This window comes from Nematolebias whitei, chromosome 2, assembly GCF_014905685.2.
Source record: "Nematolebias whitei isolate Nwh7 chromosome 2, NemWhi1, whole genome shotgun sequence".
Lineage (NCBI taxonomy): Eukaryota > Metazoa > Chordata > Actinopteri > Cyprinodontiformes > Rivulidae > Nematolebias > Nematolebias whitei.
Window position 1 is genome coordinate 43,873,450 of NC_056499.1, and position 17,051 is coordinate 43,890,500.

At 39.9% G+C, this 17,051-nt stretch overlaps 1 protein-coding gene across 1 annotated transcript; it reads right to left on the bottom strand.

Moving 5' to 3' along the window:
- Positions 1-10,181: 10,181 nt before the first annotated feature.
- On the bottom strand, positions 10,182-16,338 carry LOC119430252 (galactose-specific lectin nattectin-like). The gene is made up of 7 exons (XM_037697697.1): positions 16,083-16,338; positions 15,737-15,793; positions 15,447-15,468; positions 14,107-14,213; positions 10,964-11,098; positions 10,732-10,843; positions 10,182-10,453 (listed from the first exon to the last, which is right to left on the bottom strand). Exons 2-7 carry the CDS (start codon positions 15,791-15,793, stop codon positions 10,386-10,388), a joined length of 501 nt encoding a protein of 166 aa, XP_037553625.1. The 5' UTR covers positions 16,083-16,338; the 3' UTR covers positions 10,182-10,385.
- Between the last annotated feature and the right edge of the window lie 713 nt (positions 16,339-17,051).

Genomic DNA, 17,051 nt, shown 5'->3' on the forward strand with positions numbered 1-17,051 from the left:
TATATATATATATATATATATATATATATATATATATATATATATATGGTTTTTTTTTTTAAATAAGAGGTAGATATAAGTATTTTATTCTTCTTTCTGCACCCTTTTCATTCATTTTCTTTTAAATGGATTAGGTTTGTTGCTTTCGTTTCTTTTAAACAAATGAATAAAAAAGTATAATGACGATATTAAGAGGTGTATAAATTCAGGCAGGATACCACTGAAGGCCTAGATGTAAAAAGCATGGCTCACTGCTACATTAACTATAAACATTCACCATTCAAATCCCTCCACGACGGGGAATATCGGTGTACCATTTGTTTCAACTTTAGATTTTCAGCACCATCACCAATTCAAATTGATTTTTGAGTGTCCAGGTATTATATCAAACATAAATAAAACATCCTTTTCCCCGTCTTAGCTACTCTTAAAGAAAATAACATATGGTCCTCAATGTAGCTACTGAGTCAGGCTAACAACGTCTGGTTTTATATCCTTCAACAAATGCAGTGCCCAAAGATTTGCTACGAATTTAGCTGGGAAGACAAAACCCATAACTAATGTATTGGCAAACAAACCTGATATAAATACATTAAAATCTGCTCAACTACTTTTTACATTTCTTAATCTATTTGCATGAAACTACAGAAGCTTCTGTGTATACCAAAGGAAAACCACGAGAAAACAATCCAGGTGGGATAACTGGGGCGACAAAACACAACTAACTAAATGTGAATTGTTGCAGTGATATGACATGTTGCTATGAGGAAACTGATTAAAAAAAGTGTTTTCTCCTTTTTCTCTTTGACAGTTTTTCTACTGAAACCTTGTAAGTCTACAGGTATCAAGAAAAATAACACAAAGTCACAGTATTTTTATTACCTTTCTGATTTTTCCACTAATTAAACAAAACATATTTTTCAGCAGACGAGCCAAACTGTGCGGGAGGAGGTAAGTTGTCTCCCAGCTGGCTGGAATCTAGAGATGGTGGCTGCAGATGGGGAGGAAAACCTCAGCCCTGCTGTGAATGTATATAAATGTATATTTGTACTGATTATCAAAGAGGTGTTGCATTTGGTTTTGTAGGTGGGTGGGGTGGGGGGTGGGGGGTTGTTTATTTGGACATAAGGGCAATATCTCTCCTTACACATATGTTTTTGGTCAATATTCAATCCTGGACTCCGGAGTAATTATTTCCAATAATTTTCCCAACAAAAACTGTGACTACAGGGGGAGTTTATATTTGTAGGTTTCATAATCTCATCCATCCAACTGTTTTTGTTACCCATTTTTTCCTATCTGGGTCACGGGCGAGCTGGTGTCTATCTCCAGGAGTCACTGTTTTAACGGTGGGGTACACCCTGGACAGGTCACAAGTCCATCACAGGGATGCATGGAGACAAGCAAGATCAGCAACTCACTCACACTTTCATGTTTTAAAACAAGGCGGAACGTTTGTTATAGGGGTTTTGTTTCTGGTAGGAAGGAGTTTTATATGCACGCCTGCTAATCCCAACAGACATGCACTTTCCATTTTGAACACGAGATCATGAGGTATCATCGGTTGAGAACTGGTCACATGATGTAGTATAGGGTCTTCCCATTTGTTGGCTGTGACGACCACTTCCGGGAGGTAAGGCCTTTTCTGAAGAAAGGTGTGACGCTCAGTGCCATTACTGCGACTGCATGGTGGTGACAGGATGACCCAGCACTGTTTGCCAATTTGTATTTTACACAAGTAATTGAAGTAAACCTTCTGAGATGGAAGTCGATCAGCTCTTCGAGCCTGCTTCAGACCATTAGAACAGGAAATATGACATCTAACAACAGGGAAAACATAAAAACTCCACACAGAAAGCCCCCAAGCTGGAGGCAAACCTGTGACCCTCTTGCTGAGACAACCGTGCTAACCACTGGGTGTCCCTCCTTATTTTATATCCTGTTTAATTTCAGACAAAACTCAAACATTTTGTCTGCTCCATGGGTCTTCAGCTGAAACTATGTCTCAGTGGGGCTGGTGTGTTTAAGGTGCTGTACAGTTTTAACTTTCCATCACACAGGGTGTTTTACATGCATTTAGGCTAAAATGGTTTGGTTTGATCCAAGTAGAGCAGCTTCTTCTATGTTTGCTGTGTCATCCTTGTGTTTTTCTTTGTGCTATCAATGTGTGGTTATATTGTTGTTTACTTTCTAACATGATTTTTTTAATTAATTGTGCAACAAAACAGATTAGATCCTCATTTAAATCTGGCATTGTTGGTAGACTGACAGATGCCAGTCAGACAGTGTTTAACATTCATTGTAGTTTTGTTTATTTGTGATGCATCTGTTGCTTCACTTGGGTGACAGACCACCTCTTATTTAGCAGTTTTGTTGTCAGGGCATATTAAGACAGGGCGAAAGGCAGGATTTACAAGTTGGTGGTGAGACCGGCTATATGGTGTGTAGTTTGGAGATAATGGCACTTACCAACAAAACAAGAGGTGGAGCTGAAGGTGGCAGAGATGAAAATGTAGGATTTTCTCATGCGTATATCAGAGGTTCTGCTCAGGTTTGGAGAAAACTATGGCTGATAAGGTGGGATAGTGAACATTTTGGACAAATGATGAAAAATGTAGAGCTGCCATGGAAGAAGAAAAGAGAAAGACCACAGAAGGAGTCCATGGCTGTAAGGAAAGGAGGATAGGGAGAGTGTTAATAATACAGAGGAGGGTGCTGGAGAAAGAGAGTGATGGAGGCAGATGATCCACAGTGATGACCCCTAAAAGGAGAAGCTGGAAGGCATCATAATTGGTGTTATGATTGTCTTTTCAGCACAGCTTCAATTCACAATGTGTAATGTATGTTCCTCCCTTGATATAGCAAACCTCTCCTATGTTAAAAAAGTCAACATGTATTCATTTAAGTTATATTTAACATGCCCTAAATTAGACCACAATAGTTTAAACACTGCTGGGATTTTATTCTACAAAGCCAATAATCTGTCTGAAGTGCTAATGAATGATGCATTTTGAATGTCTTCAGTGCATTTCAACAAAATTAAAAGAATGTTTCAGTTTTGGTTTGATCTGAGCAGAACAGCTTATCCCACATGTTTGCTGTGCCCCTATTGTCTTATGGCAAACTGCAAACCATGACTTCTTATGGCTTTCTTTCAACAATAGCTTTATTCTTGCTGCTCCTCCATAAAGGCCAGATTTGTAGAGTGCACAACAAAGTATCCCACCTGAGCTGTGGGACTCAGCAGCTCCTTCAGACTTACCATGGGCTCATTTTGCCCACTTCTCAGAATAATGCTGTCCCTGCCCATAGTTGAGGGGGGCAGGCCTGCCACCAGACATTTATGGTTATGTCATACTCTTCTACACTACCTGGTCCCCAAAAAAGTCGCCACCTGGATTTAACTAAGCAAATAGGTACAAGCCTCCTATTGGATAATTACTGCATGGGTGATTATCTTTCAGCTGCAACAAGTTATTTAACTCCAACTGGTGCAATGAGTTGCTTTTCATTTCTTAAACAACCATGTTGAAAGATGCATCGCGTGGTCGTGGAAAAGATGTCAGTCTGTTTGAGAAGAGTCAAATCATTGGCATCAAGCAGAGAAAACATCTAAGGCGATTGTAGAAACTACTAAAACTGAGTTAAGCATGAAAGCAACTCGGACCCTATGATTTTTACATCAGGGTAAGAAGAGAGGCAGGTGAAGTGATGCACCCTCATGCCTCGTCATCACTCAAAATATATTGGTGAAAAATTAATGCAACACTGGATGGAAATAGATCTTGTGACATTGCAGAAGCTTATTGAAACGATGCCACAGCAAATGCGTGCCGTAATCAAAGCTAAAGGCGGTCCAACGAAATATTAGTGTGAGACCTTCTCTTTTTGGTGGCGACTTTTTTTTTTGTCCAGGCAGCGTGCTTTGGCATAATCAGTTGAACATCACTTTGTGAGATGTTTTATAATCTGACCCTGCTTTAAACGTCACAACATTATCCATGACACAGGCGGGTGCCTTCCTTGGTCTTTATGATGCTGGTTGATCACTAATATTCTGTAACAAATCTCTGATGCCTTCTCAGAAGAGCTGTATTTATACTAAGATTAAATTATGTACAAGTGGACTCTTTATTAATTTAGTGACTTCTGAAGTTGATTTGTTGCACAGGATTTTAGTTAGGGATATCAAATCAAAGTTATGTCACACTTTTAAGGTTTGTATTTGTCAATAAAGACCCTGTATAATTTTGCTTCTACTTCAGTTATGCAGCACATTGTGTTGGTCTATTCCATAAAGTCCAAGTAAAATATTTTGAGGTAATGTCACAAAATGTGGAAGAGTTCAAGCAGTGTGAAAGCTTATTCAAGGCTCTGTGTGTTTAGCTATTTTAGGGGGGACTGATTAATGAAGTCATTACTATCACATTATCATTTGTGTGAAAGGGGTTTATATCATTTTTTCCCACATCAACTTGATTTCCTAGTCTTGGTTTTCACGGCACAATGTCCTGCATATTTTAAGTCACCTTGCTCCATCACTTCCTATTCAAAGAATAAATGAGCTCAGCAGTTTGTCACCAAGTTCTGCTAAAGCTGTTTCATGAATTCAAACCAGATGTGTTGAACATGCAGGGTAGTGTGCCCTCGAGAACCAGCATTTAGGTCAGGATCAATGCGTCATTAACCGTGAATCATTTTAGAGTTTGAAGACTCGTGTAAAAAATGAATGAAGGCTGATCTCCTCCCCAAACCTGCAAGAGAAGAATGCTTTTTGATAAATCCGGTACTTTAGACCTGGAGAAACTCTTAAACCACCTTTTAAACAGTGCCTTCAATGATCCAGCAGCTCTTCATTGGTCACAAATAAATAAAACAACAAAATAATGAAAAAAAAAAAAAACGGAGTTAAGAACAAACTATTCACTGGTCATGTTGTCTCATCCTTGAGTCAATATGACAAGAAGCACTTGTTATTTTTATTTGTATTGCATGATATTGAACAGGATGGTTTTGAATCAGATCATCTCCCTGAGGTATCCATCTAGTATAAACTCAAACAGTAAAGCTGGGGGCAAAACCAAAGCACACCAGGATTATATCTAACCATCTTGGCAGGAAGAGCTCTGGGATGTCCTGGGGATGTAACTTCGATAACAAATGTCTGAACTGCTCTACTGAACCTGAAGCTAAAGCTGCCTGGAAGTACAGCAAACAAAACAACTTGTGTATAGATTTTCAAACTTGAATTCTCCAAATAAAAACAACACAAACTCATCATCTTGAGGAGGTTCATCAGTCATCACACCACTCTTTCTGCCATGTGTACAGCTGGACATGAAGACAAGTTAACAGTCTAATTCAAACTTTGAAAACGAGCAACAATTCATCATAAAACTCAAGAGTGAACACGTTTGAAAGCTAACATTACCTTAGTCAAGCCTACTCAAGTTTTCTACTCCCTATCATTATTTTGACAGCTTGGTGTGCCTGATTCAGGTCTGAATGAGCACTCTATCCAGGTCTTTTAGATTTAAAGAACACAAGTAGTAGTAAAACCTTCATATCATGATGTAACTATCCATTTATTTTGCTTCACAGAATGTGCTCACACTGTCATCCATATGTCTTTCTGTGCTCTATCATACAAATGTGATTATATTATTTAACCAATAACAAGTTTATAAAACAGATTAAATCCTTATCTTTGCATTTAATCTGACATTGTTAGTAACCTCTGACAGAGGCCAGTCGGACAGTACTTAAACTTTATTGTAATTTAAGTAATCTGCAATTTACCTGTGGTGGTGGTTGTTCACCTGTTGGCAGTTTGGATGTCAGTTCATATTAAGAACAGAGTGAAAGGAGAGGTGTACAGGATGGTGGGGAGAACGGCTGTGATCGTGCACTAACCAAAAGACAAGAGGTAGAGCTGAAGGTGGCAGAGATAAAGATGTTGAGCTATTGTAAAGAGACCACTCAGGTCTGGACCCAAAGTTAGAGAAGTGAGATTGAAATGGTTTGGGCATGTGCAGAGGAGGAATAGTGGACATAGGATGTAAACTATAGATCTGTCATGAAAAAAAAAAAAAAAAAGACCAGAGAAAATTCATGGATGTAATGGTGGGTATGGAGAGGGTTGCTGTTACAAAGGAGGGTGCAAGGGAAGGTGAGAGATGGAGGCAGATTCACTGTGGACACTCCTAAAAGGAGTCAGGCAGCTGAAAGAATGCAGCCAAATAAGACCTTAACTCAAGTAAAGTAAGTAGTTTGTTTTAAAAGGGGTCATCTGGGAAACTGGGAGGATCTGTAGAAGACATGAGGTGGTGTGTATTATCCTTTAGTGTCATTTTGAATTGGTAAATGAACAAATGGTTTTCAGTCGGAAAAAGGTGGATTGTTCTCTTCAGGTCGAGGGTGAGGTTCTGCCTCAAGTGGAGGAGTTCAAGTATCTCTGGGTTTTGTTCACGAGTGAGGGAAGAATGGAGCGTGAGAATGACAGACGGATTGGTGCAGCGTCTGCAGTATTGTGGACTCTGTACCGGTCCGTTGTGGTGAAGGGCGAGGTGAGCAAAAGACTAAGCTCTCTGTTTACCGGTCGGTCTACGTTTCTACCCTTACCTGTGGTCATGAACTCTGGTTAGTGACTGAAAGAATGAAATTGCGGATACAGGCAGTTGAAATGAGTTTCTTCCACAGGGTAGCTGGACTCTCCCGAAGAGCTAGAAGAGGTGACTGTGGAAAGAGATGTCTGGACCTCCCTGATCAAACTGCTGCCCCTGTGAATATGTTATGGCTCTAAAATAACTTGTGTACAGTTCAAACACCCACAAATAATTGTCAATTTGAGACCCATTTAAAAAAGAAAAATTAAATAAAATAATAAAAACATGTGGGCAGCACGGTGGCACAACTGGTAGAGCTGCTGCCTCTCAGTGAGCAGGTCCTTGGTTCAAACCCCGGTCCAGGGTCCTTTCTGGGTGGAGTTTGCATGTTCTCTCCGTGCATGCGTGGGTTTTCTCCGGGTGCTCCGGTTTCCTCCCACAGACCAAAAACATGCATGTTAGGCTGATTGGTAACTCTAAATTGTCCCTAGGTGTGAGTGAGAGAGTGAATGTTTGTTTGTCTCGTTTGTCTCTATGTGTCCCTGTGATGGACTTGCGACCCGTCCAGGGTGTACCCCACCCCTCGCACAGTGATTGCTGGACATGGGCACCAGCGACCCCCGTGACCCAAAATGGAATAAGCGGGTAAAGATAATGGATGGATGGATGGGAACACTATACTGTACTTTATTTGGTGGAATAAGATCAAATATAGAAAATCTTTGAAGGAAATTAATTGAAAATCACCCAACAATACATAATTTACTTTCCAAAAATTCTCCCTCCACCCAACTCAACATTGTTTAGGAATAATGATGCAACCTAAATAGTGTAGCACCAAACTATTCTAATCTTTAAAACTGTAATTGGCTCAGAACTCATTGAACCCTTTTGAGTCAATACAGTGTGAACTGACATCTACTGCTTTGATTGTCATTTGTTATGTGACAGTAGTTTTGAGACAATCTCCGACCCGATGTTATGAAGCACTCTGCTTCATGTAGAGTGACATAAGCTTTAAAGACTCTGTATCATTTGCCCATCAGTACATGAAGTACTTGCTAAGACTGTATATCTGTACCAGTGGCAGAAAACATTCCAGCATCAAAATGGTGATCCAAACAGCTTTAAACGCTCAAGGGGTTCATCAACAGGATAAGGATCAGTTGTAGGTGATTAGCACTGCCCTGCCACTCAGGAAGCTGCAAGAATGTGATTAATGGAAAAACACTGAAATCCCCACAGTCACAACTTAAATGGTGACTTTTACAGAGAAGTTGCATCAGCAGTCTCAGTAGTAAACTACAGATCACTTTCAGGCTTAAGTCTGAACTGCTTGAGTGCACTTTAATAGTCAGAAAGGTAGATGCAGGAGTAGACTGTGGAGTATATGTAATTTAAATAAATGAAAGAAAAAAATGCAAACCTTTTCAGTTGTACTATAAGGTTTTATTACAGTTTGCAATCTTTTATATACAAATTTATGAAAATTTTAGTTTGATTTATGTCAAACCAATTCACTAATATCAATGAAACTAAGTGAAAAGATTAAATCTTTTAGCTTCAAGTATATTGTCCCTGTCTCTTCTTACTCCTCACCTCAAGTGTAAAACTATGCATCAGTGGCATGTCCTCTAAACTGCAGGCTTCTTTTTCCTTCCTGTTTCATGTGACAGACCAAATCTATAAAATTCATTGCTGTCACAATTCATCATAATGATTACCTAAGGCTTAGCATCTCTTGATGGAATGCATATCATATTCATTTCATGACAGGGTTGTAGTTGTTTTAAACATTGGAAAATAAAATTATGCTCAATCTTTTGTGATGTTGTGAAATGTCATGTTCAAAGTTTCTGTTGTGAGAGACTCTTGGCTACTACTGTACCACATCAATGCTTTATTGCTTTATTAAATGCTTTATTCACACAAGGAGAGCTGTTGGTCAGGTTACTTCTTGTTGTGCCATTAACTCTAAAATAGTTATTGAATCAAGTGTTACTTGTGTAGTCAAAACTAAATGTTAAACAGCCCATTAAAATTCATCAGAATGCAGGAAATGGCATCTACATTATTCAAAATTTTCTGGGGGAGAACCCCCAGACCCCCTACCAGTGTGCCCCCCCCCCTCCCCATCACATTAAAAAAAGCTTCTGACATCAATGGTCACCACATTGTTCAAGCCAAGAGCCATTGTCAGCACGGGGGGCTAAAAGCACCTCTAAAGGGCAGATTCAAGAATCCCCCCAATGTAAACTTAAAATGACATGATTTTAATGATAAATAGGTCGTGATCTAAAGTGGGCCACTCTGAGGCTGAAACTCCAAGGCTGAAAATGAGTCTCACTACGGCCCTGGTTGTACATATACAATCTATCTCAAGCAGTTTAAGAGATGTACTGTTAACAAGTTTACTTTAAATGGTATCAGAGAGTCAGAGATTCTTTATTGTCATTCGCACCTCATGTGGTACATGTGGTGGAGCGAAATTATGTACACAGGGTCCCAGTTACATCCAACAATAAAATGTATAAGAAAAACAGTAATAACATCTAAGATATGAACTAAGAAAAACATCAACTAAATATACACTAAGCACTCATAACAAAACATTGAACATCAGCACAAACATGAACATGTCTGTGAGCAGATGTGCACGCATGAACACAACACTGAAACAGATCAGCAGCAACATGATATGGTTTTTCACAGTGATTATTCTAGTTAGAGATTCATGAGTCTAACAGCCTCAGGGTAGAAGCTGTTCCTCAGTCTAGTGGTTCTACACTTAATGCTCCTTAACCTCCTTCCTGAGGGGAGTGGGGCAAAAAGTGTGTGTGCTGGGTGGGTGGGGTCCTTCATGATGCAGGTGGCCCTCTTCCTGCATCTGGAGGTGTAGATGTCTGTGATGGTGGGGAGACTGATTCCAACAGATTTCTGTGCAGCCTTCACCACTCTCTGCAAAGCTTTTCTTTCTGCAGCTGTGCAGCCTCCATGCCACACGTTGACGCTCGAGCACAGGATGCTCTCCTCTGCACACCTGTAGGAGGTGGTGAGGACTGAGCTTCCCAGACCAGCTCGCCTCAGCCGCCTGAGGAAGTAGAGTCTCTAATGAGCTTTCTTGATCAGGCTGGTGGTGTTGTTGCTCCAGCTGAGGTTGTCATTCATGTGTACACCCAAGTACTTGTAGCTGGAGACCACTTCCACCGCAGATCCTCTTATGTTCAGGGGGGGTGTAGATGTTTTTGTTCCTTCTGAAGTCCACAATCATCTCCTTTGTCTTCTTCACATTGATGTGAAAGTTATTTTCTTTGCACCAGCTCTCCAGGTGTTCCACCTCTTGCCTGTAGCTGGACTCATCATTGTTTGTGATGCATCCCACCACCGCTGTATCTGCAAACTTTACAATGTGACAGCCTGGATGGGTAGCTGCACAATCATACGTGAGCAGAGTAAACAGGGATGTGTATGGCATATATGGCAACATTTAAGGTTTTCTTAAGATCCTGCTACATTTCATGAGATAGTTTGGTATCAGAGACCAACAACTCCCAATGACAAGTTCTGCAGTTTGTAGTCAAGTGTTTATTATATTTAAATGATGGTTCTTAATATTGCCGCAGACAGACAAAAATAAAAAACCGTTGAGGACATGCATTTATTTATGTAAATTATCTAAAAGAGATCAAATTTGACCAGTTGACCTCCAGAAGGGACGTCTTTGAGGCTTGAGCTCCTGCTGGAAGTGACATCATCGTGTTGTTGGGACAACAAAGACAGTTACACAACTTGAACGCAAACAAAAGCATTTTCTTGGCTGCAGACTTCATCGTTGACGTGATCTTGTCCTGTGAACAGTAAAGAAATTCAAAACAGAAATTAGAATTACGGGTCTTCCCCTGATTTTTTTTAAATTTTCATCTGAAATGAATAATTAAAAAAACAAACAAAAAAAAAAAAACTGTTAACAGTGGAGGAAGACAAAGTTTTGTCTTCAACACAGAGCCGTGTGTCATAAAGAACGGCCACAAAATATATTGTTTCAGCTAAAGTGACACAAATTAAATCTAATTCTGTCGTTCACACTGGAAGCATCTGTTTAAAGAGCTGTTATCATCTTGTGTACCATCCACGTTGATATCCATGCAGTTCTCGTTTCCACCCAAGTTGTTTGGTTCCCCACTGCCCCAATGAGTGTAGGAGAAGCTGGTGCCATCGCTCCATTTCCACACACCTTCCTATGAAAGGAGGTTTTCAAATGTCAGGTTTTTTCATGCTGATTGTGAAAAAAAAAAAAAAATAAAAAAAAATAAAATTACAGAAAACTCTTCCCACTAGTTAGATTCCTATCTCCTTACCTCTTCTATATCGGTGCCTCCAACCCAAGCTTTTGTATCGGTCCCTGTAGCAGTCACAATGAATCTCCGGATAAAATCGTACTCATCTTGGTTATGAAAGGAGGCCAAATGTCCACCTTCGTCAATGCAGCTTTCCTGTGTGGAAATACGGCAGCATAAACACATCATTACATCTTCATCATTGTGATGAGCTAGTTGTACAGGAGGCAACTATCATGGCAGTAATAACCCATCTGTGAAGTTGCTGATTAAAACTGGTCATCTGCTTTTAGAACTATCAGGTTGGCAACTGATTCAAGCTAAAAATGTCACATCAAAGAACATCCATGACTGATATGCTGGTGAAGATTCTCAGTCATATGCTGGTGAAGATTCTCAGTCATCCAGGACATGATGAATTCAAAAAGCGTTCAATACAAAAACAACTGGACTTCAAAATGGATCAGACCCTCCAGAAGCTGTCTACTCTGCTACCATTTCCTCTGTTGGAAAGGCCCAGCTATCACATCAAAAGAGCAAGGAACGTCAAAAAAGTAAGTTTCTAAAATTACAACAGAGAGCGGTTTTCTCATCACAAACCATCAGTCAAGATCAGGAGGTTTTTGCCAACACTAATTTTCAGGACCAGTGGGTTAGAAATTTGTCTAACAGGACATTGACACAACCTGAGAAAGATGTGCTGGCAAAAGGACTAAATTTTGCCATCTCCCCTCAAGAAATACCTGTTGTGGAACTAATCACGGCCACTGAATCCACGATTAGGAACAACAACTTGACGGAAGGAGAGGCAGAACAGCTCAGAATGGAAATATCAGCAACCCTCTCCAGTGCCAAACCGCCTCCTTCAAACCTCACACCACAGGAAAGGAAAGCTGTAACACTCACTCAGCCAGGACCAAAACATCACCATTTTACCAGCTGATAAAAGGAAGATGCACAGTAGTCCTCAACACTTCTGATTACCGGGAAAAAAAAAAAATAACTACACTACTGAGCGACCGTAACACCTACGAGACCCTGAAGAGGGACCCAACCAGTGCCTACAAAAAGAAAGTCACAGATTACCTGCAAAAACTTGAAAAGGAGAAAATCAATTTTTGTATTATAGATTGTACCCAGGGGAAGCCACTCCCCGTCTTTATGGACTCCCAAAAATACACAAAGGAGGAACACCACTCAGGCCCATCGTCAGCAGCATGAACTCAGTGACATACAATATTGCTAAACATCTGGCTGGTATTTTAGCTCCTCTTGTTGGAAACACACCTCATCACATAAAGAACTCCATTGATTTTGCTAACAAAGTTCAACACTTGTAACCAACTCCAGGAGAAACCCTTGTACCTTATGATGCGACTCCTCTTTTCACATGCATACCCATCTCTGAAGCAGTAGAAACCGTCAGAAAACAACTTCTACAAGACAAGGACTTAACAGGACCAACTTCACCCCAGACCAGATCTGCACCCTGTTGGATCTCTGCCTCTCCACCACTTATTTCAAGTTCAATGACAGTTTTTACAGACAGAAGCACAACTGTGCCATGGGATCTCCAGTGTCACCCATTGTTGCCAATCTCTACATGGAGGAAGTGGAACAGAGAGCCCTACACTCCTATGAGGGAACAAAGCCAAGCCATTGGTTCCGTTATGTGGATGACACCTGGGTCAAAATCCAAGGAAATAGAAGCGTTCACCAGACACATTAACTCGGTCGATAACATCAAGTTCAGAGAGGATGCAAACAACAACAACAACAAGCTGCCTTTTTTGGACTGTTGGTTCAGATGGAGAGAGGACAGCCTCAACATTGAAGTTTACAGAAAACCAACCCACACAGACCAGCATCTTCTGTTTGACTCCCACCATCCACTGGAACACAAACTCTGTCATCAGAACTTTACAACATCGGGCCGAATGCATCCCCACAAAGACAGAAGGGAAGGAAAAGGAACTGAAACGTTCAAGAAGCTCTTCAAACATGTGGATATCCTAACTGGGCTTTTGTCAAGTCAGCGAGGAAATCTACAAAACACACTAATAAACAGAAAAAGGAGAACAACAGACGTAAAAACATTGTCATCCCTTATGTTGCTGGAGTATCAGAGAAATTCAGAAGGATCTTCAACACACACACACACACACACACACACACACACACACAAGTACATTTCAAACCCAGCAGGACTCTCAGACAGAGGCTGGTCCACCCTAAAGACAAAAACACCCATACACAAACCCGAGTGGTGTAGTGTAATGCGGTCCAGTGCAGCTAGGACTGTCCAGACCTCTACATTGGAGAAACTAAACAGCCTCTTCACAGACGCATGACTCACAGGAGAGCCACCTCCTCTGGACAAAATTCTGCAGTTCACCTCCACCTCACAGATAAGGGACACTCTTTTGAGGACCAAAATGTGCACATTTTGGACCGAGAACACAGATGGTTTGAGAGGGGGGTGAAGGAAGCAATTTATGTAAAAAGAGAAAAGCCGTCTCTTAACAGAGGAGGAGGCCTCAGATTTCCACTTTCAAAAACATATAATTCAACTTTAAAACAGATCCCCAGCCGGTTTTCACACCTGATGGGAACAGAGGGGCCTCGACTGTGAATTAGAGGAACAAAGACCTACTGTTTAGGTTTTTAGGTGTGAACTGCCAATCTACATACATGTGTGTGTGTGTGTGTCTTATCTCACTCAGCCTTATAACCTGCATCTTTCACTCTCTGCTCTTTGAATTGAGAAAGCTCCTCGGATGAGGAGCGAAACGTCTTCTGTTACAAATAAAGTCCAGTTGTTTTTGTATTGAACGCTTTTTGAATCCATGACTGATGAAAACATTACTGCCTTAGATCGTTCACAGGGGTCGAAGACAGAGCTTTGTAAAATTGCATTTGGTTCCAACATAAGGAACATTCCGTTTTGCACCATAATATCACAATCAAGAACAAAATATTAAGTAATTGAATATTTAATTTATGTCCAAGGTACATCTAGTAAAACTAACATTTGAAGAAAAAGTCGTTCTTGGTATCCATAGGTCTGCTTCTCAGTTAAAGACTGTAATGAAGTTTTAACTTTATAAACTTTGAACCTAGACCACCATGACACACAAATGCAACGAACAGTTAAACAGTTGTACCTCAGCTGTATCCCAGTTCACTTTAGTACTGTTGAACAGGTAACAGCGTTCTTTATCTGTAGACCATCCAGGAGGGCAGAAGTTACAATCTTTTCCTTCACATGTATCTATACAAACAGAAGAAAAAAAAAGTGGTTTTTAATAAATGTGATAGAAAGAAAATTAGTCAATGGCCAAAGTAAGTTTTTTTTAATAATGGGACACCATCGCATGAACTATAACCATTTATTTATCTGCAGTTCATTTGGTGAGAGATATGAATTATTAAAGACTCCACTTTAGGTTTTGAAGAGAAAGATCAGTGTTCGCATTTTATTTAATTAAAATATACTTTGTAAATTAAAACCACAAGTGTACATTTTGATTTATAAACTGTAGAACTATAAAATTTGAAGGACTAAAAAGTTCATTTTCAAAGAGGTTTGTAAGGTTTAAAGAGCATAAAAGTTGAACATTTTGTGGCAAAGTCTACAAAAAAAAAAACTATAAACTATGATTGTTAAAAATGGTTAAAGATCTTAAAATGCCAGTTTAGACATATAAAGTCCAAGTTTCTGGGTCCCATTTAAATTATGTTTCCACTCTGAAGTTTGTCTGAGATAAACATGGCTGGATTTGATTTAGTCTCATTCGTGTTGCTACCAAAAGTCCTAACAAACGATGGAGTTGCACATCATGATTTATTTATATACAGTATTTTACCTGGGTTTTTTCCTGAACTGTGGGAGGAATAGCAAACCTGTAAGGATGGTGCGCCCTTGTGGTGTGCTTAGCTCCTGCTCTCCCTTGTGTCTCCCTCATGATTAGCCTTCATCTTCCACCTGTTCTTCTCCGGTGTTTTGTGTCTACTCCTCGTTAGTGTGTGTATTTAAGTGTGCATTTTTCTGTTACTCTTCAGCTGGTCTCGTCATGTCCTGGTTTGTCTCCCCGCTCCTACATTCCTTAATGTCTCATAGTAAGTTTTTTGTTGCCACGTCAGCTTTTTGTTTTGTTAAACAAACATTTTAGTTATTTGAATCCTCTGTGGTTTCGGAGTCCTGTCTGCGCTTGGGTTCAACCTGCGCCCAGATCCTAACAAAACCAAAAATCAGAAACTGAATAATAAAGTAACACACATGTGCCATGTTAATTGGGTTCTTCAGTGGTTTTACATTCATGCCTCTATTGATTTTAATCCAATGAAAACAAACTTGGTTTAAAGAACATCTTTGTGGAGCATTTTGTTCAACACAATAAACATTGTGTGGTTTTGTGGATGGCCTAACAAAAAAAGCTTGTTGCTCATAATGTTTGGTGCACTGTTTTTAAAACTTAACCAGAACAATAGGAAAAACACAGACCTGGTTGTGCATCACAAAGTATCTGCGGATGTAAAAAAAGCACAGAGTCAGAAAAAGATTTCAATCCGTTTGTTGTGAGCATGAATGTTGATCACACATGCAACAAAAAGGTGAGGAGTACCAACAATATGTATGCAGAGAATTTCATCCAAGTTTTCTAATACATAATTAAACAAGTCCAATAGCTCCTTTTCTGATCATAAAAAAAGAAACAAATCCATGAAAACCAACACTAAAGTATATTATGTTCGTTTTATTTACGTACAAATTCACTTTTTTTGTAAACTTACATTTCCTCCAATCCCCAGTCCACAAAGGAGCAACAAGAAGAGCAGACTTGATGACATCTGTGCAAACAGAGTTAATTTACAGTTCAGACAGAACCTTGGAGTCAAAATAATTCAATCTACAATATCAATAAAATAATAATGACATGTTTTAAATGGACTGTCACTAAAAGTTTTAAATGTCCTAATACAATGTAGCTTTTGTTGGTTTTGAACATTAACTTCATTTAAACATAAAGGCTTTATAATTAAACTCGTTACTATTATTATACAATAGATAAATATAATCAGATCTAGACTGACTTTTTTTCTTTCTGTATTGATGGAGAAAAAGTCAGATTTTATTTACCTTGTTGTAATGTTTGGTCCAAGCAGCACTAGCAGTAGCAGCAGCACTTGCTGAAAGAAGGATGCTTTAAAAAAGTGAACACAGTGCTTTTATACCTTTACACTGTTGGTGAACCTGTCAGTCAACTGATGGCATGTATTGAGATCAATATTAATGCTGTGTGTGTGTGTGGAGGGGGGTTTGGTTGTCACACCCCTGCCTGAGGTTGTGAGCTGCTGAGATTTGAACCAGTAATGGGAGTGATCGGGGTGGGTCAGGAGGAATGGCCACACTGGAAACCATTTCTCCTCATTGTTATTGTTACAGAACCTCACATTTCCAGTTTTGTTTGTCTCTCCTCACTCAGCAGGTCAGTGCAGGCTGACAATATTAGAGCAGAATTGCTGGTTTGGTTTTCTATGAACTTTCTGAGGCAGGGGTTTTGATTTTGATCTGGATAATGCAACAGTTTGCCCTTTTTGATCATTCTGGGCTTCCTTCCACAAACCTCCAGGCCTTGAGGGCCGGAGTCCTGCAACTTTTAGACGTGTCTCTGATGCAACACAGCTGAATCATATGACTGAATTAGCTTCTCAGTGCAGTCAAGTTCTCCAAAGTCCTGCTAATGACCTCCTTATTTGATTCAGCTGTGTGGCATAAGAGACGCATCTAAAAGTTGCAGGACTCCGGCCCTCGAGGCATGGAGTTTGACACATGTGCCACATGTATTTGTTGTTTTTAGTCTACTGCAGGAAAAATCCTCTTCTCTCCTAAAAGAACATAGCAGCACAAGCATGATCTGTGGGATGCCTGTGGTGCTGAGGATGCTGGATGTATAAGACCACTGGGAATTGAGTAAACCTTTGCACCGACTAGATGTACTGATCTTTTGGACTAAAGCATTCAGCATGAATGATCTATTTGGGTTTCAGATTTATTACAGAGGGAAGCTCCATAATGATGCACAGCAAAGTTGTGTTGAGAGAAAAA